The 24,450-nt window shown below is 41.1% G+C and overlaps 1 protein-coding gene and 1 long non-coding RNA gene across 2 annotated transcripts; one reads left to right on the plus strand and one right to left on the minus strand.

Moving 5' to 3' along the window:
* Window positions 1-2,038: 2,038 nt before the first annotated feature.
* On the plus strand, window positions 2,039-6,550 carry LOC131702027 (integumentary mucin C.1-like; the record flags this gene model as incomplete). Its single annotated transcript, XM_059003442.1, has 5 exons — window positions 2,039-2,122; window positions 3,965-4,015; window positions 4,277-4,327; window positions 5,983-6,048; window positions 6,545-6,550. Coding segments are annotated over 5 exons (258 nt in total), but the record flags the coding sequence as incomplete, so codon positions are not given.
* Window positions 6,551-6,779: 229 nt separating this feature from the next.
* LOC131702090 (uncharacterized) lies at window positions 6,780-18,200 on the minus strand. The gene is made up of 3 exons (XR_009309275.1): window positions 17,347-18,200; window positions 17,178-17,257; window positions 6,780-7,272 (listed from the first exon to the last, which is right to left on the minus strand). It is a non-coding gene; the product is annotated as an uncharacterized LOC131702090 (long non-coding RNA).
* Between the last annotated feature and the right edge of the window lie 6,250 nt (window positions 18,201-24,450).

Here is a 24,450-nt window from a genome sequence, read left to right on the forward strand (position 1 = left end):
AGCAGCAACTGCGGACCCAACTACAGCAGCAACCACAGCCCCTACTACAGCAAAAACTGTGGCCCCAACTACAGCAGCAACCACAGCCCCTACTGCAGCAGCAACTGCAGCCCCTACTGCAGCAGCAACTGCGGCCCCAACTACAGCAAAAACTGTGGCCCCAACTACAGCAGCAACTGCAGCCCCTACTACAGCAGCAACTGCAGCCCCAAATACAGCAAAAACTGTGGCCCCAACTACAGCATTAACTGCAGCCCCTACTACAGCAAAAACTGTGGCCTCAACTACAGCAACAACTCTGGCCCCAACTACAGCAAAAACTGTGGCCCCAACTACAGCAACAACTCTGGCCCCAACTACAGCAGCAACTGAGTCCCCAACTACAGCAAAAACAGTGGCCCCAACTACAGCAACAACTCTGGCCCCAACTACAGCAAAAACTGTTGCCCCAACTACAGCAGCAACCACAGCCCCTACTACAGCAGCAACTGCGGCCCCTAGTACAGCAGCAACTGCGGCCCCAACTACAGCAAAAACTGTGGTCCCAACTACAGCAGCAACTGCGGCCCCTACTACAGCAAAAATTGTGGCCTCAACTACAGCAACAACTCTGGCCCCAACTACAGCAAAAACTGTGGCCCCAACTACAGCAGCAACCACAGCCTCTACTGCAGCAGCAACTGCGGCCCCAACTACAGCAAAAACTGTGGTACCAACTACAGCAGCAACTGCGGCCCCTAGTACAGCAGCAACTGCGGCCACAACTACAGCAAAAACAGTGGCCCCAACTACAGCAACAACTCTGGCCCCAACTACAGCAAAAACTGTGGCCCCAACTACAGCAAAAACTTTGGCCCCAACAACAGCATTAACTGCAGCCCCTACTGCAGCAGCAACTGCCAGCCCAACTGCAGCAGCAACTGCGCCCCCAACTACAGCAAAAGCTGTGGCACCAACTACAGCAGCAACTGCATCCCCTACTGCAGCAGCAACTCTAGCCCCAACTACAGCAAAAACGGTGGCCCCAACTACAGCATCAACTGCAGCCCCTACTGCAACAACACTGGCCCCAACTACAGCAAAAACAGTGGCCCCATCTACAGCAGCAACTGCAGCCCCTGCGGCCTCAACTACAGCAAAAACTGTGGCCCCAACTACAGCAAAAACTGTGGCCTCAACTACAGCAGCAACTGCAGCCCCTACTGCAGCAGCAACTCTTGCCCCAACTACAACAAAAACTGTGGCACCAACTACAGCAGCAACTGCAGCACCTACTGCAACAGCAACTGCGGCCCCAACTACAGCAAAAACTGTGGCCCCAACTACAGCAAAAACTCTAGCCCCAACTACAGCAACAACTCTGGCCCCAACTACAGCAAAAACTGTGGCCCCAACTACAGCAGCAACTACAACCCCTACTGCAGCAGCAACTACAGCCTCAAGTACAGCAGCAACTGCAGCCCCAACTACAGCAGCAACTGCAGCCCCAACTAAAGCAGCAACTGCAGCCCCTACTACAGAAAAAACTGTGGTCCCAACTACAGCAGCAACTGCGGCCCCTACTACAGCAGCAACTGCGACCCCAACTACAGTAAAAACGGTGGCCCCAACTACAGCAACAACTCTGGCCCCAACTACAGCAAAAACTGTGGCCCCAACTACAGCAGCAACCACAGCCCCTACTGCAGCAGCAACTGCGGCCCCAACTACAGCAGCAACCACAGCCCCTACTGCAGCAGCAACTGCGGCCCCAACTACAGCAAAAACTGTGGCCCCAACTACAGCAGCAACTGCAGCCCCTACTACAGCAGCAACTGCAGCCCCAACTACAGCAAAAACTGTGGCCCCAACTACAGCATTAACTGCAGCCCCTACTACAGCAAAAACTGTGGCCTCAACTACAGCAACAACTCTGGCCCCAACTACAGCAAAAACTGTGGCCCCAACTACAGCAACAACTCTGGCCCCAACTACAGCAGCAACTGAGTCCCCAACTACAGCAAAAACAGTGGCCCCAACTACAGCAACAACTCTGGCCCCAACTACAGCAAAAACTGTTGCCCCAACTACAGCAGCAACCACAGCCCCTACTACAGCATCAACTGCGGCCCCTAGTACAGCTGCAACTGCGGCCCCAATTACAGAAAAAACTGTGGTCCCAACTACAGCAGCAACTGCGGCCCCTACTACAGCAAAAACTGTGGCCTCAACTACAGCAACAACTCTGGCCCCAACTACAGCAAAAACTGTGGCCCCAACTACAGCAGCAACCACAGCCCCTACTGCAGCAGCAACTGCGGCCCCAACTACAGCAAAAACTGTGGTCCCAACTACAGCAGCAACTGCGGCCCCTAGTACAACAGCAACTGCGGCCACAACTGCAGCAAAAACAGTGGCCCCAACTACAGCAACAACTCTGGCCCCAACTACAGCAAACACTGTGGCCCCAACTACAGCAGCAACCACAGCCCCTACTGCAGCAGCAACTGCGGCCCCAACTACAGGAAAAACTGTGGTCCCAACTACAGCAGCAACTGCGGCCCCAACTACAGCAAAAACTGTGGCCCCAACTACAGCAAAAACTCTGGCCCCAACAATAGCATTAACTGCAGCCCCTACTGCAGCAGCAGCTGCCAGCACAACTGCAGCAGCAACTGCGCCCCCAACTACAGCAAAAGCTGTGGCACCAACTACAGCAGCAACTGCATCCCCTACTGCAGCAGCAACTCTAGCCCCAACTACAGCAAAAACGGTGGCCCCAACTACAGCATCAACTGCAGCCCCTACTGCAACAACTCTGGCCCCAACTACAGCAAAAACTGTGGCCCCATCTACAGCAGCAACTGCAGCCCCTGCGGCCTCAACTACAGCAAAAACTGTGGCCCCAACTACAGCAAAAACTGTGGCCTCAACTACAGCAGCAACTGCAGCCCCTACTGCAGCAGCAACTCTTGCCCCAACTACAACAAAAACTGTGGCACGAACTACAGCAGCAACTGCAGCACCTACTGCAACAGCAACTGCGGCCCCAACTACAGCAAAAACTGTGGCCCCAACTACAGCAAAAACTCTAGCCCCAACTACAGCATCAACTGCAGCCCCAACTAAGACATCAACTGCAGTACCAAATACAGCAAAAACTGCGGCCCCAACTACAGCAGCAACTGCAGCCCCTACTGCAGCAGCAACTGCATCCCCAACTGGTGCAAAAACTGTTGCCCCAACTACAGCAGCAACTCTGGCCCCTACTGCAGCAGCAACTCTGGCCCCAACTACAGCAGCAACTGCGGCTCCAACTACAGCAGCAACTGCAGGCCCTACATCAGCAGCAACTGTGGCCCCAACTACAGCAAAAACCGTGGCCCCAACTACAGCAGCAACTGCAGTCTCTACTGCAGCAGCAACTGTGGCCCCAACTACAGCAGCAACTGCAGGCCATACAGCAGCAGCAACTGTGGCCCCAACTACAGCAAAAACTGTGGCCCCAACTACAGCAGCAACTGCAGTCTCTACTGCAGCAGCAACATTGGCCCCAACTACAGCAAAAACTGTGGCCCCAACTACAGCAAAAACTCTAGCCCCAACTACAGCATCAACTGCAGCCCCAACTAAGACATCAACTGCAGTACCAAATACAGCAAAAACTGCGGCCCCAACTACAGCAGCAACTGCAGCCCCTACTGCAGCAGCAACTGCATCCCCAACTGGTGCAAAAACTGTTGCCCCAACTACAGCAGCAACTCTGGCCCCTACTGCAGCAGCAACTCTGGCCCCAACTACAGCAGCAACTGCGGCTCCAACTACAGCAGCAACTGCAGGCCCTACATCAGCAGCAACTGTGGCCCCAACTACAGCAAAAACCGTGGCCCCAACTACAGCAGCAACTGCAGTCTCTACTGCAGCAGCAACTGTGGCCCCAACTACAGCAGCAACTGCAGGCCATACAGCAGCAGCAACTGTGGCCCCAACTACAGCAAAAACTGTGGCCCCAACTACAGCAGCAACTGCAGTCTCTACTGCAGCAGCAACATTGGCCCCAACTACAGCAAAAACTGCAGCCCCAACTACAGTAGCAACTGCAACCCTTACTACAGCAGCAACTACGGCCTCAAGTACAGCAGCAACTGCAGCCCCAACTATAGCAGCAACTGCAGCCCCTACTACATCAAAAACTGTTGCCCCAACTACATCAAAAACTGTGGCCCCAACTACAGCAGCAACTGCAGCCCCTACTGCAGCAGCCCCTGCGTCCCCAACTACAGCAAAAACTGTGGCCCCAACTACAGCAAAAACTGTTGCCCCAACTACAGCAGCAACTGCAGCCCCTACTGCAGCAGCAACTCTGTCCCCAACTACAGCAAAAACTGTGGCCCCAACTACAGCAAAAACTGTGACCGCAACTACAGCAAAAACTGTAGCCCCAACTACAGCAGCAACTGCAGCCTCTACGGCAGCAGCAACTGCTGACCCAACTACAGCAAAAACTGTGGCCCCAACTACAGCAAAAACTTTGGCACCAACTACAGCAGCAACTGCAGCCTCTACTGCAGCAGCAACTGTGGCCCCAACTACAGTAAAAACTGTGGCCCCAACTACAGCAGCAACTGCAGCCCCTAGTGCAGCAGCAACTGCGGCCCCAACTACAGCAGCAACTGCAGCCCCAACTGGTGCAAAAACTGTTGCCCCAACTACAGCAGCAGCTGCAGCCCCTACTGCAGCAGCAACTCTGGCCCCAACTACAGCAAAAACTGTGGCCCCAACTACAGCAGCAACTGCAGCCCCTACTGCAACAACTCTGGCCCCAGCTACAGCAAAAACTGTGGCCCTTACTACAGCAAAAACTGTGGCCCCAACTACAGCATCAGCTGTGGCCCCAACTACAGCAAAAACTGCAGCCCCTACTGCAGCAGCAAGTCTGGCCCCAACTACAGCAAAAACTTTGCCCCCAACTACAACAAAAACTGTGGCACCAACTACAGCAGCAAACGTGGCCCCAACTACAGCAGAAACTGTGTCCCCAATTACAGCAGCAACTGCAGCCCCTACTGCAGCAGCAACTGCGGCCCCAACTACAGCAGCAACTGCAGCCACTACTGCAACAGCAACTCTGGCCCCAACTACAACAAAAACTGTGGCCCCAACTACAGCAGCAACTGCAGCCCTTACTGCAGCAGCAACTCTGGCCCCAACTACAACAAAAACTGTGGCCCCAACTACAGCAGCAACTGCAGTGCAAACTGCAGCAGCAACTGCCTCCTCAACTACAGCAGCATCTGCAGCCCCAACTACAGCAAAAGCTGGTGCCCCAACAACAGCAGCAACTGCCTCCCCTACTGCAGCAGCAACTCTGGCCTCAACTGAAGCTGCAATTACAGCCGCTACTGCAACAGTAACCGTGGCCCCTGCTACAGCAGCAGCTGGAAAACCTCCAGCAACAGCAGTCAATACAACCACCCAAAGGCCCTTTCCTGGGTTCGCTGTTGCCATCATTGTCATGTGCGGTTTAGCCATCTTGGCTGTCCCACTAATTATGATTCTGGTAAGCTTCAATTGTTTTAAACAGTTAACTTGTTCATGAATGAAGATAATTCTTCACAAAACATTATAGTGCATTTGTTTATTTTAAGAAAAATGAATAATATGTTAACATAATGAAAATGTCTTTCTCACTAGTTTATTACTGGTAACTGCTGGTATCAATGTGAGACGTATATTACTGGTTGATGATAGATTCAGACCTACACATTATATTTAAGACTCGCATAGGATTGTTCATTTAAGATTCTACTGTAGTTTCATACTTAGAAACAATAAGGTTGGTTTTGAAGTGCTCCAAATGACATCAGACCAGTTTCGACTATTGGGTTTTCCAGGATTAAAATGCTAAAACATAAGAAAGAAAGTTTTAGAGATGTTGACTGTTGAACTTCACAGGTAAAGTGTTTTCATTCTTACCTCATTTGTCCCTTTTATAATTCTCAGGTCCTGAAGACCAAAATGTGTTCAAAGCTGGCACAGGCTTGCTCTCTGGAGTCCCCCCTCTGTGAGGTAGGTTAACTAGTCAGATTAGTGTTCCAGACGCATGTCCATCTTCTTACTTACATAACAACGGTCCTACAAATCTGAAAATCAATTCTGGACCAGAGTGAATGTGAAAATAAAGGTTTCCCTGATCTACACAAGTTCTGCAGAAAAATAATACGTAGTGAACCTGCTGTACCTGAGCATAATGTCATCTATTCCTAGGTGTGCCTAGTTTACAGTTTCAAAAACATACAGATATGTAAAATCTAAATATTTTTAAGCTATTTTGAATATAACAAATGTAGATTTCATATATTAGCTTAAGGAGCAGTGCATGTGACTTTATTTTTATTTTTACATGGAAGAACGGTCCTAGTTAAATTCTGAGCCAGGGCCTTGAGCTAGGAATGCTCTTAGTTCTGAGGAGATACAACCTATTGTTAATAGATCAACAGTAAATAACACCATTTCAGACTGTGATGTCTTCTAACAGATGCCACTGTCCTTTTGTGTCTGTTAGATATAATGATTCTTTAATCAAAAGCACTTTTAAAGTGATGTCAGTTTTTTTTGGTTTTTCCTTCAAGTATATTAACTTCATATTCCATTTCATTTTAGCAGGAGCCTCAATAAGATATGAATAAACATGGCATCCAATGAAAACAATGAAAAGAAGAATTAAGAAAACATGAATTCTGTAAATGTTTATTGAATACATTTGATTTGGCAAGAACATTTTCACTATGCTCATGTAGTCCTTCCAGAAAGAACAGATTGCAGCCATGTATATAATGAAGCGATAGTGCCGGATCATGAAGGCTCTACTGTCTGCTAGCTGACCCCGACTGGAGAATAATATTTTTCTCATTATTTTCTTTAAATAAACACTTTAAACCCTACATGTATCTTGAACTTGTAATGAAAGGTTTTAGGAAAATAATCCCAAAAATGTTCATAAAGGTTCACACACATAATTGAGAAATAAATAACTTTATTAAACAAATCACTTTTTTTTTTTACTTATCAGAGCTGTTTATAGTCTATCTGAACAGTGTCAGATATTTGAATGAAGCAATATTACTTCACTGTGTGTGTCTCGGTTTGTTGTTGTTGAAACATGCTGTCTGCGCTCCAGTCGAGCTGACAGGCTGTGATTGGCTGACTCGGCAGTTGCAGGTACGGGATTGGTTGCTGTTGTGCGTGCAAAGTATTGATTGAAGAAGTTCTGTGAACCCAGTGACAATAATCCTGAAATTAGACGGAAGAAAAAAATAAAAAAATGACTCAATCGCCAGAGCACTGCAACACCCATATACAGTACCTGTGTCTGCATCACACACACAGAGCACTGCAACACCCATGTACAGTACCTGTGTCTGCACCACACACACAGAGCACTGCAACACCCATGTACAGTACCTGTGTCTGCACCACACACACAGCACTCCAACACCCATGTACAGTACCTGTGTCTGCACCACACACACAGCACTGCAACACCCATGTACAGTACCTGTATCTGCACCACACACACAGCACTGCAACACCCATATACAGTACCTGTGTCTGCACCACACACACAGAGCACTGCAACACCCATGTACAGTACCTGTGTCTGCACCACACACACAGCACTCCAACACCCATGTACAGTACCTGTGTCTGCACCACACACACAGAGCACTGCAACACCCATGTACAGTACCTGTGTCTGCACCACACACACAGCACTCCAACACCCATGTACAGTACCTGTGTCTGCACCACACACACAGCACTGCAACACCCATGTACAGTACCTGTGTCTGCACCACACACACAGCACTGCAACACCCATGTACAGTACCTGTGTCTGCACCACACACACAGCACTGCAAAACCCATATACAGTACCTGTGTCTGCACCACACACACAGCACTGCAACCCCCATGTACAGTACCTGTATCTGCACCACACACACAGCACTGCAACACCCATGTACAGTACCTGTGTCTGCACCACACAGACAGCACTCCAACATCCATGTACAGTACCTGTATCTGCACCACACACACAGCACTGCAACACCCATGTACAGTACCTGTGTCTGCACCACATAGACAGCACTCCAACACCCATGTAAAGTACCTGTGTCTGCACCACACACACACAGCACTGCAACACCCATATACAGTACCTGTGTCTGCACCACACACACAGCACTCCAACACCCATGTACAGTACCTGTATCTGCACCACACACACAGCACTGCAACACCCATGTACAGTACCTGTGTCTGCACCACACACACAGCACTGCAAAACCCATATACAGTACCTGTGTCTGCACCACACACACAGCACTGCAACCCCCATGTACAGTACCTGTATCTGCACCACACACACAGCACTGCAACACCCATGTACAGTACCTGTGTCTGCACCACACAGACAGCACTCCAACACCCATGTACAGTACCTGTATCTGCACCACACACACAGCACTGCAACCCCCATGTACAGTACCTGTGTTTGCCGAGATGTAGCACGTATTTTTGGTACAATCTCATGTTTAACTGTTTGATGTGTTTGTTTTAACTTGTTTATTATTATATTGATTACTGTATTTGCACTGTTGTGCATAGGATTAATATTGTTGAATACATTGTGCTTTATAGCTCAATGTTACTGAAGAGAATAGTCTTGTTTCTATCTATGTATATTTCATTTGTAAATCTAACTTAAAGCATAGATTTTTGTATAAATACTATGTGGTCTGTTTTTTTTTTAAATGTGGTTTTTAATCACAGGTAATTAAACCCTATCCTAAATATATCATTAAACCGTTTTTAATGTGATTATGTTGCAAATAATGGCAGAATACTGGACTTCCTCAGAGACCTGGACCAGAGGACACAGCTGTGTGGCAACAGACTGTTTAAAATAACCATTTGCAAGGCTTAAAGGAATGAGCTACAAAGAGAGGCTGAAAGAACTGAATCTGTTCAGACAAGAACAAAGAAGAATCAGGGGGACGTGATTGAAGTTGACATAGTTAACCCTGACCAATACTTTAAGCACAGTTAAGAAACCAGGAACAGATGACACTGTTGGAAATGAAGTGGAGATACTGCAGATTAAGTACAGATGGAAGGAGATGCTTCTTCACACAGAGTGGTGAGGGGATGGAATGGGCTGCCTCGTCATGTTGTTGCTGAATTAATTGGATCCTTTAAGACCCAACTTGATAGTTTTGAAATCAATCAGGGACTAGGAACTGGATGAGCATAGATGGGCCCAAAGGCCTCCTCTCGCTCGAAAATTCTCTTATGGGTGATTACAAATTTCAAAAAATATAATGCAGCAATATGGGGTGGGGTTCCATGCCTTATATAGCTTATATTTTTGAAACCACCTGCTCATTTTGCAATCTTAAGAGCTGATTTGATTCTAAATATTTTATTAAACTGTTACCGATTGAAATTTGTTAAATAGATTAAAATCCTAGTGTTTGAATAATACTAAATTATAGTTTAAACTAACATCATTAACCTTATTTCGTTTTTAAACATGGAAAAATAAAGTCTGTGGTACACAATGGCCAAGCTTCCATACAGTTTAGAAACTCTAAATTCTCTCTCCATTGTCGTGAGAAAGTGACACATCACGCACATTCCTCAAGCTATAGGAAATGTGTGGCCAAAACATGGTACAACTTCACCCTTTAAAGGACCGTGATGGTGGAAACACAATCATACTGAAGGGTCATTGTGGCAGGATAGCCGCAGAGGGAAGACTCAGAGTCAGAAAATGCAGTGAAACAAAATACTTTAATTGACCAAAAATACTAAATAAAGACACAAGGGCCAAACAAAAGGTATAAACACAAAACAAAGGCTTTCAACAAAACACTGGAACAAAATAAATCAAATTAAACAGGTAATTATACACATTTTTTACAGACACCACTTACACTGTGTCTGTGTCTCCCAAACCAAACCACTCCACCAGACAAAGGATTTCACCTGGCTTTTATGTTCTGTGGCTCGAGCCCAATTAATCAATAATGAACAATTAAGCAATTAAGGCTCCAGCCACACATGTATTTTGCAGGGAGGAATTTAACCCCCGCCGTGTCGATCCAAAACAAATAATAATTATAATGAAAACAGTAATAATAATAATTACACAAATTATAGGGGTGAGCTGGCACCCAATCACAGTCATTCTGGGCCCGTGTTCGGTGAAACACGATTAAAAAAACGCACTTCATTTATTTCTTATTGGGCAACCATACTTTGAATTAGTGATTGGAAGGAGGAGGGATTGAATTTCACTGCATGACTTTTTTTTTTCCCCTAATGCCAGGAAATTCTTCATCCTGGGTGTTTATTAGCTACTTGCCTTACAGGCAACAAGCATTGGATATCACAGAATCTTCTACTGTTGAATTTAGATCAAACTTAGGCACATCACACACAGCGAGGCAATCGAGAATTGTTTAGCTAAACCGCCCTAAACCGTGTCCCATTCATTCTCTATGGTAGTGCTAAACCATTACGGATGTAATACTTCTGCCGCCGCTACATGGTGCTGGCGCTGTTGTGCAGGTCTGTGCCTAAACAAAAGCTCCCGCCTCGAGCTCTGCAGAGTGAGTGAGATATCAACAACATAACCTGCTCGCGCAGCTCGGAGTGAAATCGGTAAGAATGCGGTTATTGTTGTATATTATTGTTGTTGTTGTACGAGTAAGTAAACGTAAAAAGGAGCTATTCTAACTATTTATATAGCGAATAAAAAATATATATAAAGATATAAATATCCTTAATTTCTGTACACTGCAGTTTAACCTCCTCTGAAAAACACTATCTATAAAACATTCTAAATACATTTTATATTATTAAACATCATTCTTCTATAAACATCACAACTTTCTCACGTAGCTCGGAGTGACAGGTAAGAATGTGTGTATTGTTATTATTGTTAATTATTATAGGATTGAGTAAATGTCAAAAAGGAGCTATTCTAACTATATTATATAAAACTAATATTGTTTCCAAATACTGTTAATGTGGATTGAATGCGGTTATAACTGATTTTATATTATTAGTATTTGTTTGCTTAGCAGGTGCCTTATCCAGGTTGACTTACAGTTACAAATGTAATTGAAATACTATACAATAAGTTATGTGCAAACACAACCATGTGCATATCGTTAAAAAAGCATTACAGTGTAGTTCAAGTTTTAAAGTGTAAATATAGTTACAAGTAAGATCAAATACAATATAATTACAATTAAAGCAAATGCAACCTGTGCAGACACAAAGAAATGCAAATCAGACAAGTGCAAGAACAAAACAAATATTTGCTGTCTAGCCTTTCTATTTGTTTAATTTATAATAAGTGAATAACCAGCGTGAAGTGAGTTTCTTCATGTACAAGACATGCCATCTCACACGAGGACCACAAAGCAAAGGTCAACAGTTCAGGCTAAGCAAACAGCGCAGTGATATCTGATTTATACAAGAGACAGAATAACTTACACAACTTATATAGTAAACTACATCACGCTGTTTCTGTTTTTTCCTTTTATCTACCAGCAAGTCCATCTCTAGGGTTGGGGTTAGAGTTATGTTTAGGAATATCTGAAGGAATTCATGTTATGTCTGTTAATGTACTGGCCACACATTTTTTATTTATTATTTTAACCTGTTTGTTTTTATCAAATTTAAAAAAGAAAACAAACCAAGAAAAAGAAAAAAAGAAAAGTCAATCAATATCGGATCCAGAAGATTAATTCTAAATACTTGATAAAATAAATAAAAAAGGGTGAAAAAGAATATATATATATATATATATATATATATATATATAAAAATATATAGTGACATATAAGTGGAAGTATAAAATGAATGGACCTTAATTAACCACTCTTCAAATTTAATCAGTTTCAATCTTTCCTTTCAACTTTTAGATTACTCAGTATTTATATGTAGCATTATATATTAATTCAAAAAATGAAATAGATATTTAGTATCAATGTTTAAATAGCTAATAAGACAGGGTTCAAACAGAGAGACATAAGGGAGACCACATCACAAAGAATCATATCAGTAACACAAAGGAGTTGGGGAAAATTAAACAGTGACAAAACAATAAAAATAAAAATTCACACGAAAAAAAACAAACAAAAAGTGTTCACACCAAAAAATATATACAAGTGTTACTACTAAGTTCAAAATATCAAATATAACCAAAGTGATAAAAAATAAAACAGTGAGAAAAAAAAGAAAGGGGATAAAGGAAATGTGAAGGGAATTATTAACTGACAGAATCCATATAATCCATCTCCTCTCAGGAAATCTATTTTTCATTTAAACCTAGCTTTTCTATTTGTTTGATTTATAATAAGTTCATAACCAGTGTGAAGAGAGATTCTTAATGTACAAGACATGTCATCTCACACGAGGACCACAAAGCAAAGCTCAACAGTTCAGGCTAAGCAAACAGCGCAATGATATCACCATTTGTTTTTTTCCTTTCATCTACCAGCAAGTCCATCTCCACCATCCCTGCCTCAGGTGTCTACTGGAAAGATTATTCAGCCATGGTGAACAGCTCCTGCATAGATCCAAACAGTCTGCTTCATCCAACAACCAAGCAGCACATATCTAGGTATGTGAAACACCTGGCAAAGATGAAAAACACCAGCTCATCCCTCAACACCAGTCCTGAAAAGCTCCAGGAGACTCCGCTGCTGTGGCATAGTTTAACTGAAGGCAGTGGCACTGTACAGGTCCCAGTGGTAACCGTGTCACCTGCAGCTGTCAACCCACCTGCACTGCTGTTAACACCTACTGCTCCATCCACTGCCTTAACACCCGAGGCAATTGAACAAATTGTGCAACAAATTATGAACAGACAGCAACAACAGCAGTTGAAGAAAACAAAAAAATGTTTGGCTTGTGGTCAACCGAAGTCACGGTACTCAAATGATGGTTCAACAGTTCATTTTTTTTTTTTTATCAGAAGGGAACCATCAGGTACTTTTACTGCTCACAAAAGTGTTCCAGTTGTATGGACCTGAAGGTCTCACTGATCCAAGGATGCCTTTTGAAGACTTTCGCACAACTGAGTTCTTCCAGGGGGAACTTGATACCACAAAGCAAAGAGCAGAACAGAAAAAGAGGAAGCAGACAGAACCTCAGCCATCTGGCCGACTGTGCAGGTTCTGCAGGTTGGAATTAAAACAGGGACCAAACAGCCCCCATGTCCATACAGGGTTTCCAGAAGTGGCTGGAAAATACATATATTGTCTTGCCAGGGTGTTTAAACTTTACAAAGATCAGGGAATGACACAGGAAATGACCTGGTCCGAATTCCAAGCATTGTTTTTTTATGAAGCCGAAAAGCAAAGATGGCAGAGAGAGAAGAGAAAATAAAATTGGTTGGAAAAAATAGTTTTGTAAATATAGTTATTGATTGGACATATCAACATTTTTTACTGTAAATAGTTGTTGTTTAGGCATATTAAAAAAAAAATGTTCAATTGATATAGTTGCTTGAAATTATAAAAACATTGTACTGTAAATTTAGTTGATGCTTGGACATATCCAAAAATAGTACTGTAAATATAGTTATTAGCGAATAACCTTAGCCAGGGCGACTTACAATTTTTACAAGATATCACAATAGTAAAAAAAAAAAAACTGTAGGTACAGTACATTGTCCCAGGGTACAGCAGCAGCTGGGATTGAACCCACGACCCTCTAGTGAGGTCCAGAGCCCTAACCACTACTCCACAGTTGTTGTCTAGACATTTAAAAAAATTGCACAGTCAATATAGTTGCTGTTTGGACATATTTAAAAATTGTACTGTGAATATAGTTGCTGTTTGGACATATTTAAAAATTGTACTGTGAATATAGTTGCTGTTTGGACATATTTAAAAATTGTACTGTGAATATAGTTGCTGTTTGGACATTTAAAAATTGTACTGTGAATAGAGTTGTTTGGACATATAAAAAAATGGTATTGTAAATATATTTAATTTTAAAATTTATAAACTTGTTAATTCCTAAGAATAAACATATGTACAGATGTGCTCAAATTTGTTGGTACCCTTACAGCTCATTGAAATAATGCTTCATTCCTCCTGAAAAGTGATGAAATTAAAAGCTATTTTATCATGTATACTTGCATACCTTTGGTATGTCATAGAATAAAGCAAAGAAGCTGTGAAAAGAGATGAATTATTGCTTATTCTACAAAGATATTCTAAAATGGCCTGGACACATTTGTTGGTACCCCTTAGAAAAGATAATAAATAATTGGATTATAGAGATATTTCAAACTAATTAGTTTCTTTAATTAGTATCACACATGTCTCCAATCTTGTAGTCAGTCATTCAGCCTATTTAAATGGAGAAAAGTAGTCACTGTGCTGTTTGGTACCATTGTGTGCACTACATTGAACATGGACCAGAGAAAGCAAAGGAGAGAGTTGTCTGAGGAGATCAGAAAGAAAATAATAGATGAGCATGGTAAAGGTAAAGGCTACAAGACCATCTCCAAGCAGCTTGATGTTCCTGTGACAACAGTTGCAAATATTAAGAAGTTTAAGGTCCATGGAACTGTAGCCAACCTCCCTGAGCACGGCCGCAAGAGGAAAATCGACCCCAGAGTGAACAGAAGGATAGTGCGAATGGTGGAAAAAGAACCAAGGATAACTGCCAAAGAGATACAAGCTGAACTCCAAGGTGAAGGTACGTCAGTTTCTGATCGCACCATCCATCGCTTTTTGAGCGAAAGTGGGCTCCATGGAAGAAGACCCAGGAGGACTCCAGTTTTGAAAGAAAAACATAAAAAAGCCAGACTGGAATTTGCTAAAATGCATATTGACAAGCCACAATCCTTCTGGGAGAATGTCTTTTGGACAGATGAGTCAAAACTGGAGCTTTTTGGCAAGTCACATCAGCTCTATGTTCACAGACGAAAAAATGAAGCTTTCAAAGAAAAGAATACCATACCTACAGTGAAACATGGAGGAGGCTCGGTTATGTTTTGGGGCTGCTTTGCTGCGCCTGGCACAGGGTGCCTTGAATCTGTGCAGGGCACAATGAAATCTCAAGACTATCAAGGCATTCTGGAGCGAAACGTACTGCCCAGTGTCGGAAAGCTCTGTCTCAGTCGCAGGTCATGGGTCCTCCAACAGGATAATGACCCAAAACACACAGCTAAAAGCAGCCAAGAATGGATAAGAACAAAACATTGGACTATTCTGAAGTGGCCTTCTATGAGTCCTGATCTGAATCCTATCGAACATCTATGGAAAGAGCTGAAACTTGCAGTCTGGAGAAGGCACCCATCAAACCTGAGACAGCTGGAGCAGTTTGCTCATGAAGAGTGGGCCAAACTACCTGTTAACAGGTGCAGAAGTCTCATTGAGAGCTACAGAAAATGTTTGATTGCAGTGATTGCCTCTAAAGGTTGTGCAACAAAATATTAGGTTAGTGGTCCCATCATTTTTGTCCATGCCATTTTCATTTGTTTTCTTATTTACAATATTATGTTGAATAAAAAATCAAAAGCAAAGTCTGATTTCTATTAAATATGGAATAAACAATGGCTGATGCCAATTACTTTTGTCAGTTTCAAGTTATTTCAGAGAAAATTGTGCATTCTTCGTTTTTTGTGGAAGGGTACCAACAAATTTGAGCACGTCTGTATAGTTTAACCAACTTGGTTGTTATTGTACAATTATGTATTAATTTAAAAGAAAAAACATGTGCTCACTCACTCACATATAGATTACAACAAAAGTACAAAGGGAGTTTTTACAGAAGTGACTGGAAAGTTCTTGAATTTGCTGGTTTGTTTATTTAAGGTCACACAGAGATAGTGATCAAGTAGGAACTCTCTCAAGTGTTTTCAGAACAAAGGATTCTGGCATTTTTATCTTACATTTTACAAAAGCAGACTCTGAAAAGTTCTCTTTGTAGACTGATTGTCTACAACTATTCCATAAACTCTCACAGGTTATTCCACGATGGCCAACTGTGTAACTAGCTATATAAATAATATGGTTGGTGTGTGTGTGTGTGTGTATATATTATATATAATCAATCAATCTTTATTTTATGTAGCGCCTTCCATAGTGAACCACCATCACAAAGCGCTTATAATATAATGCATTATGTTGTTGCTCTTTATGTATTTAGTTTAATGTTTTATACTGTAAATAGCTACATTTGCATTCAAAATGTCCTTATGATGTCTAGATCATTACATTTCAGTAGTATAGTTTCCAAGTGTGCTGAGTTTTGCCAGTCTCTGCAGTGCTTCCAGTGTTATTATTGGTATTATTATCATATGGGTTAAAATTATGATAACTGTCAAATGTTATATCTACAAGGAAAGCTAAGTAACAGAAATATAAGTTCAATATGTCGTGCAGCAAAAAAGCTAAATAGTTAACAATGAATGAGTGTTTATTCCAGTTTACTAGTGCTAATGATGTGTAATCCCCAGGGACAAAAAATTAAAAAAAAAAACCCTGAACACAGCTTTCTGCAGCTGGATTCTCTGTTACACCTTTTCTCGACTGGCCGGCGGAGGGCGGACGCGAACCCGGGACCTCTCGCACTAAAGCATAACGCCGATACCGCTGTACAAAAGGGCTTATGTCTTCGTGCGTGATTACGCTACAATACTAACAACCGAGAGCTGCTAGAAGTAACCCTGGCAATTTTGGTTGGCCGAATGAGAGAAAAAAAAGTGTCATCCGGTGACGAATCACTGTTTAAATTGTATTTATTTTCCCGATCACTTCTACTATATGGAGCGCTTTAGTTGGAAAGACCGATCTGTTGTTGGACTATTTTCTTAAATCCAGCCGGGGAAGCCCGGAGCCTATTATTATTATTATTATTATTATTATTATTATTATTATTATTATTATTGCTACTAATAAAATAATAAATCACGTATTAATGTATCGGCAAACGAGACAAAGCAAGCACGTTTCATGTTCTTTAGCCTGTAGCAGACCTGCAACTAAACAAAGAGCATCAATTTCCTTCTGTGTGTTTCATTGCCGCTTACTTTTAATAATGACTTGGGCAACTCGATACAACTCAAAACACGCGCTTATTAAGAGGTTGGCTTTACTTACAGGTTTGCTAGCATGATGCTTCTCTGTTATTTTTCCTTCTCTCACACTTCTGGTGTTACGTCTGTCTGTTTCGTCCGCAACTGTGGCCCAATACAGAAATTTGATGAAATAAATTAGTGGATTCCATCCAGGAGATGCTGTATACACACACACACGTATATATACCTACCTCCCTCACTCAGGAGCTCAACACAATGAAGTCAAACCCCAGTTAATGGGAAATGTGTCCTTATGTGTTATGCTTACATTGTAATACTCCAGGTGTTTCGTGCAGCCGCCCCTGGAGTTTATTTCGGTCAATCGCAGCGCCTTCAGTATTTTGCAACAGTTTAAGTGACGGTTGTTACACCGACACAAAATAGAAAATAAACGAAAGAACAGATGTAAGCAGCCCACGCATCGCTAAATGAACAGGATTTATAAGGGGTGTGTAAACTCAACAGATACGTGTTTTACAAAGTGCCTGCAAATTGTTTTTTTTATATCTATGAAGTGTTTGCAGTAGGCTATATTCCTGTAGCGTGTAATGCTATGGTCTATTCTGGGCTGGGACGGAACGGTACTTTAATTCAGTTGTTTTAAAAAACAGCATAGAAAGTTACACATGGAGAAGCAGAACCGATTAATAACGGTTTCAGTCCAATTCGTTGCATTGTTTCAAGTGTGCCATTGTTTCTGATTTCACAAGTATTCAAACAGATACAGCCACACACCCAGCACTAGCACAGACCGGAGGTTCCCAAATTAAACACCGACATAAAAACGAAACAAACAGCGCTCAACATAGAAGTGAAGATAAAAGCATAGGCTTGCCCTTGGAGTCAGGGATGGCAGCGGAGCTTTCTTTCCAAACAGAGTTCCTCAGAAAAAGGGCTGTCTGCTACCGATATCTCACCGCTATGGGTACCCGAAATGCGCAACTTCGCGCAAACGGGTGCTTTCCAACTCGGTGGGTGCATTGTCAATTAATCGCTCAGTTGCTTCTCTGTAGCCATCCACTCCAACCGTGACTCCCAGAGTGAGTCTAATACATAAAGAGGAACCCCGAAATATTTTCCCAGCCACCTTTTAAAAGAAAAAATAAAGGAAGTTACGACACACATTGCTAAAATCACCCAATCACTGATGACTATAGGAGAACAGACTTTCCCCCACAACACGCACACTGTTGATTCTTAAAAGGAATATAATTTCAGCAAATACGCAGGAGGAGGAAGGACATACATACACAAACATAAGGTGCTAAATTATAAATCATAAAACGTGAATGAACAAATAATAAACTAAAGTGCAAAGTACTATAAATATGTATAAGTGCAAATTCAAACCAAACGTGCATACAAATACAATAAATCCACCCTGATACACAAAACCGGCCGGAACACGAGGTTCCGAAGCGACACAGAGTATGAAAATGATACACACAATACAACTAGCAGGGCCGCCGCCGAGAGCCGTCCTGGGCACCGCGGAAGGATTGGTAGGCTGTGTCCCGCTGCCAAATCTATATAGCCTTCTAATACTAAAAAGCCATGCAAATTGACTCAATCACAGGTTTTGTGCACGGCTACACATTTGAAAGCCATACATTCAATTAGACTTCAGCAGTAATCACCTCGTTGGTGATTAAACATCCCGCTAGTTATTAGCAATAAAGGTCATACAGTAGCGAGGGCTAAACTGGGTTTAAAATATAATTTATTTTATTATCTACTCCACCGAAGGCACTACCTTCAGATAAAGTTAAAGATTTTAGGTTGTTAGCACCAGGTTATTGTATTTGGGCCAGAGGATAAGGTCTTGACCAAGTACAACACAAACACACAACAAAAATACCAGGAGTGTAAAATAGTCAAATTTATTTAAAACACAATTTTGTTTCAATTCTCATATTGCACACACTAGTGCTTTCTGTTAGTTACACTATGTAACACAATTTTTGTTCCTGGGTAGTAAGTGTTATTTCCTAATTGCTTATGCCTCAAAATTATAGAAAATGGCTATTATTCCCCACAAACTTTGCTTTTGTGACCAGGACAGTGATATTTTGAAATTTACCTATTTCCAATAAGAAAGCGGGCGAATTTGTTCTTTTCGTTCACATAAAGTCAGAAAAAAACAACATATGAATCCAAATTAACATGTATTTATACTAAAGTAATACAAAAATGACTACAAAAGATTTAGAAGTGAGTAGTTTTTCGAGATTTATGATTATACTGTAAATCACTTTCACGAATCAGCCCCCAAATGTAGTCTCCCATCATGTTCTCGTTATACTGTCCTTGGTAGCGGCGTTCAAAGTCCAGTATATCCTGGTGGAAGCGCTCGCCTTGCTCCTCTGAGTACGCTCCCATGTTCTCCTTGAATTTATCAAGATGAGCATCAAGGATATGGACTTTGAGGGACATCCTACAGCCCATTGTGCCGTAGTTCTTCACCAGAGTCTCAACCAGCTCCACATAGTTTTCGGCCTTGTGATTGCCCAGGAAGCCCCGAAACACTGCGACAAAGCTGTTCCAAGCCGCTTTCTCCTTACTAGTGAGCTTCTTGGGGAATTCATTGCACTCCAGGATCTTCTTTATCTGTGGTCCGACGAAGACACCGGCTTTGACCTTTGCCTCAGACAGCTTAGGGAAGAAGTCTTGAAGGTACTTGAAGGCTGCCGACTCCTTATCTAGAGCTCTGACAAATTGTTTCATAAGGCCCAATCTGATGTGCAGTGGTGGCATCAGCACCTTCCGGGGGTCCACCAGTGGCTCCCACTTGACGTTGTTCCTCCCCACAGAGAACTCGGTCCGCTGTGGCCAGTCCCACCTGTGGCAGTGCGCCTTGGTGTCCCTGCTGTCCCAAAGGCAAAGATAGCAGGGAAACTTGGTAAAACAGCCTTGGAGACCCATCAGGAATGCCACCATTTTGAAGTCTCCTATGACCTTGATGACATCTCAGAAAAATGCAGATATGTATCCACTTAGGCAGCTGGAACTAAACTGAACTGGTGGGCTTAAGGCCCCTGTATTTATACGACTATTTATATTACTGGAAAGTTCTAGAAAGTTCTAGAAGTTTACTCAGCACTGAATCTATCTGGAATGTTCTGGAAAGTGATTTACAGTATAATCATAAATCTCGAAAAACTACTCACTTCTAAATCTTTTGTAGTCATTTTTGTATTACTTTAGTATAAATACATGTTAATTTGGATTCATATGTTGTTTTTTTCTGACTTTATGTGAACGAAAAGAACAAATTCGCCCGCTTTCTTATTGGAAATAGGTAAATTTCAAAATATCACTGTCCTGGTCACAAAAGCAAAGTTTGTGGGGAATAATAGCCATTTTCTATACTTTTGAGGCATAAGCAATTAGGAAATAACACTTACTACCCAGGAACCAAAAAAAAAAAAAAAAATTGTTACACGGTGTTATCAGCGTTTCAGCCAAATACTTCAATTCGATGCATTGTTTCAAGGGTTCAGTCGTTCTTTGCAATTATTATTATTATTATTATTATTATTATTATTATTATTATTATTATTATTATTATTATTTATTTATTTATTTATTTATTTATTTATGTATTTATTTATTTATTTATTTATTTATTTATTTATTTATTTCTTAGCAGACGCCCTTATCCATTATACAGTCGTAAACAAAAAATACATTTCAAGAATCACAGTACAAGTATTAATACAATTAAGAGCAAGATAAAATACAATGACTTCGGTTCTAGCAAGTACAAGAATATGACAAAATACGATTCAGTAACGGAGCATATATTTTATTATAGCAGCAACTCATTTAGAGCAGGAATTTATTGTTTCATTTCCCTCTCGTATTCAGACACACACAGCACTAGACAAGACAGGAGGTTCCAAATTAAACAGACATAAAAACGAAACTGTGTTTGTTTGTTTGTTCTGTTTATTTTATGTATTTATGCATATGACACACAATGTAAAAACGAATATTTATTTTTTTTGAAGAAAATAGGAATTGCATCAAGGTTTCTGTATTTGAAGTCATCCTGCGTAATATTAAATCTAAACTCTTTTGCTTTGTTTGCTCATTTTTCATTATATTTTGTAATCTACATAATTGTAAGGTAGTGTGTTTGCTAGCCTTTGCACTGTAATTGCATTGTATTCATTTTGTATCAAATATATGTACATATATGAATATGTTAAATACATTTAAAGACTTTTTTATCATTGCAAGAAGAACCTAAATGTTGTGCAAAAAAATAAATGTTGTGAAACTCTTGCAGCTATATACACGTGTTGTTATTTTTTTAATCACATATAACTGTTACAGTCAGAGGCTGCCAGCAATTCTAGACCTTTGCACTTGTTCTACTGCAAATACTGTTACTTTATCACCTCCTTCCCTGCAAAGTAGAAAGAAGACCTCACTATATTCCACTATAAAGAAAAGAGAAAAACGATGTTAAAAAGATGGTTCTGCTAAAATAAGATATTATATATATATATATATATATATATATATATATATATATATATATATATATATATATATATATATATACACACACACACACATACATACAGCTGTTTATTGCACGGAATGGGAAATAAAAGGTGGGTTCGATGGTTTTATCAGCAGTGTTATGATGTCCTCACTTAGTTGTATTGTGTGTATCATTTTCATAATCCGTGCAGCTTCGGAACCCCGTGTTCCGGAGGTGTTTGGTGCTAAAAAGAGGGTTCTGGGCCGGAACGGGTTAATGACAGCGCGTTATTAATCGGTCCTGATTGGTAAAATATTCTCTTCACGTGTCTGTAACTTTTTCTATGCTGTTTTTAAAGAAATGTAATTAAAGTACCGTTCCGTCTCGTTCCGGCTTTCACCTCATCCCTTTTGGGCTAATTGTAGATGGAATCGGCTAAAAAGAAAATATACTAAAATATTTCAAGTCCTCTTTTATTATGTAGGTGTCATACAACAATGTGTACAATGTATCCGCACGATGCATCTGATTTGTTAGTATTTATGTATTTGTATTTGATTTATTACTGGTAGCCTAGACTAAAATAAAAAGCGCCCGGAGATAAATATTTGAACGATCGGAGTGTTCTAGCATGTCGACCGCCCTATAAACTTGTGTGTGTGTGTACTAATATATATATATAAATTGCGTGTTTGTAGAATGAAGACAGGAAGCCAGGAGTGTTAGGCACCAATGGTACTACGTTTTCTGCTTCATAAAAGAAAATATCGTACACACCCTCTGAATTGTCAATGTCAGCGGTAATACAGTAAGGACAACAGCATACGGTAGTCCCTCGCTAAAACAGACATGCGAGGAAACAAGACAGGTTGTCCAACTCGGAAATGTCGATGTGTCCAGTTTAAAACAAACCGCGCGCACACACACACACACATATTTATGTGTATTTATTTTAAATGTTTGAGTCATTGTGCTAAAATAACATGAATGTGTTTATGTTCACTAATGAATGTTTGTTTCAATAATGAAATCTAATGGTTATTAATGAACAGCTAGCTTGTGCTAGTTCTTTATTGACATGCTTTTTTAAGTTCCTATCAAAAACTTCCTGTATCCTGGAAAACTACCTCAGTTAGCAGACTAAAGCGCAAGCCATGACAAATTGTGTTGGACAACAAAACACACAATCGGAACTACATCGCCTCCAACTGTGCTTGATCCTTCATGAAGTGGTTGCTCATTTAAACCACTTTCATGTCTACAATCATTGGAACCGTAGCCAGTGTCAAAGTATTCATGGCTGCCAGGTTCTTCAATTGTATTCGAAGTATAATCTAATAAATATATAATCTATTTAACTTATGCTCTGGAGTTTAAAATAAATAAATAAATCTGAATTTTTTCATGATGTTGTAATCCTACTTTTACAATTACCATTTTATGTATGTAATTTTTTTTCCATGTTTGGGGAAAATAATGAATATTTGCAAGACTTTGGGCCGGGCCAAATCAAAACCCTATCGGCTCGCGCATAAGAGTGTGGATGCAATAATATCGCCCGTTTCCTTATCGCATTTTTATTATTATTACAAAAATAAAACTTAGCATTCCAACATGCCTTTTCTGTAATTTTGTTGTTTGTTAGTATTTATTTTAAATCCTCACTTTACTATTTTAAGTATTTAAAATGTTTAATGTTAAAAACGAAAAGTTCATATCTCTAAAGTGGTTCAAACATTCATACATTCTTTATTAGTATTCCAGTTTGTTTGCATTTGCTATACGAGGTTCATTGTAATGCAACACTGTGCCTTTAGGAAATGAAGTATCTGACGTCACAGATTAGATGGTTCATCGTAATGAGAAAATGTTTATTAAACTCGATAGTACTAACCTACCGGAACTGTAGTTAAGTAGAAATTGTAAACAGTGTTGATTAAACTGTAAAAATACAACTACTGTATATGTTGTAGCGCACCGATGGTAGTTTCTCATTCATGGGGTATCCATGTGGGTCAATTTACACTCGGGTTAATCAGGTTTGTGGCCGGAAAAAACTGCCAAAGTCAAGAGAGGGATAGGGTAAATGTAATTCACTCGTGTAAATGATGAAACACACGGGAAATCCACGCCTAGTTTCGCATGGAAACCCGCATTTCACGTGTAAATGTTAATGAGCGTGTTTATCCTTATCACTATAAATCTTGCAAGGAAGCAGGTCAGTTGTTACTGTGGATTCCAAGGACGCAGAAAGTAAGTGGCTGATGGGCGGTTTTATGGTTAGGAGTGGTGTAGTTCACCTTAATGATAGTGCAGGTGGGTTTTTTTTTTATCATTGTTTCGCTTTGTCTGTCCTGTTGTATATTTCTTGACCTCCTTCAAAAATGTGCATTATTAATATCACATGGGAGATAATGAAATTGAAGAAGGGAACTATGAAAAAGATCTAGGAGTTTATGTTGACTCAGAAATGTCTTCATCTAGACAATGTGGGAAAGCTATGAAAAAGGTTAACAAGATGCTCAGATATATTGTGAGAAGTGTTGAATTTAAATCAAGGGAAGTAATGTTAACTTTACAATGCATTAGTAAGACCTCGCCTAGAATGTTGTGTTCAGTTCTGGTCACCTCGTTACAAAAAGGATATTGCTGCTGTAGAAAGAGTGCAAAGAAGAGCAACCAGAATTATCCCTGGTTTAAAAGGCATATTGTATGCAGACAGGCTAAAATAATTGAATCTATTCAGTCTTGAACAAAGAGGATTACGCGGTGATCTGATTCAAGCATTCAAAATCCTAAAAGG

Source organism: Acipenser ruthenus, chromosome 29 (assembly GCF_902713425.1).
Source record: "Acipenser ruthenus chromosome 29, fAciRut3.2 maternal haplotype, whole genome shotgun sequence".
NCBI classification, from domain to species: domain Eukaryota; kingdom Metazoa; phylum Chordata; class Actinopteri; order Acipenseriformes; family Acipenseridae; genus Acipenser; species Acipenser ruthenus.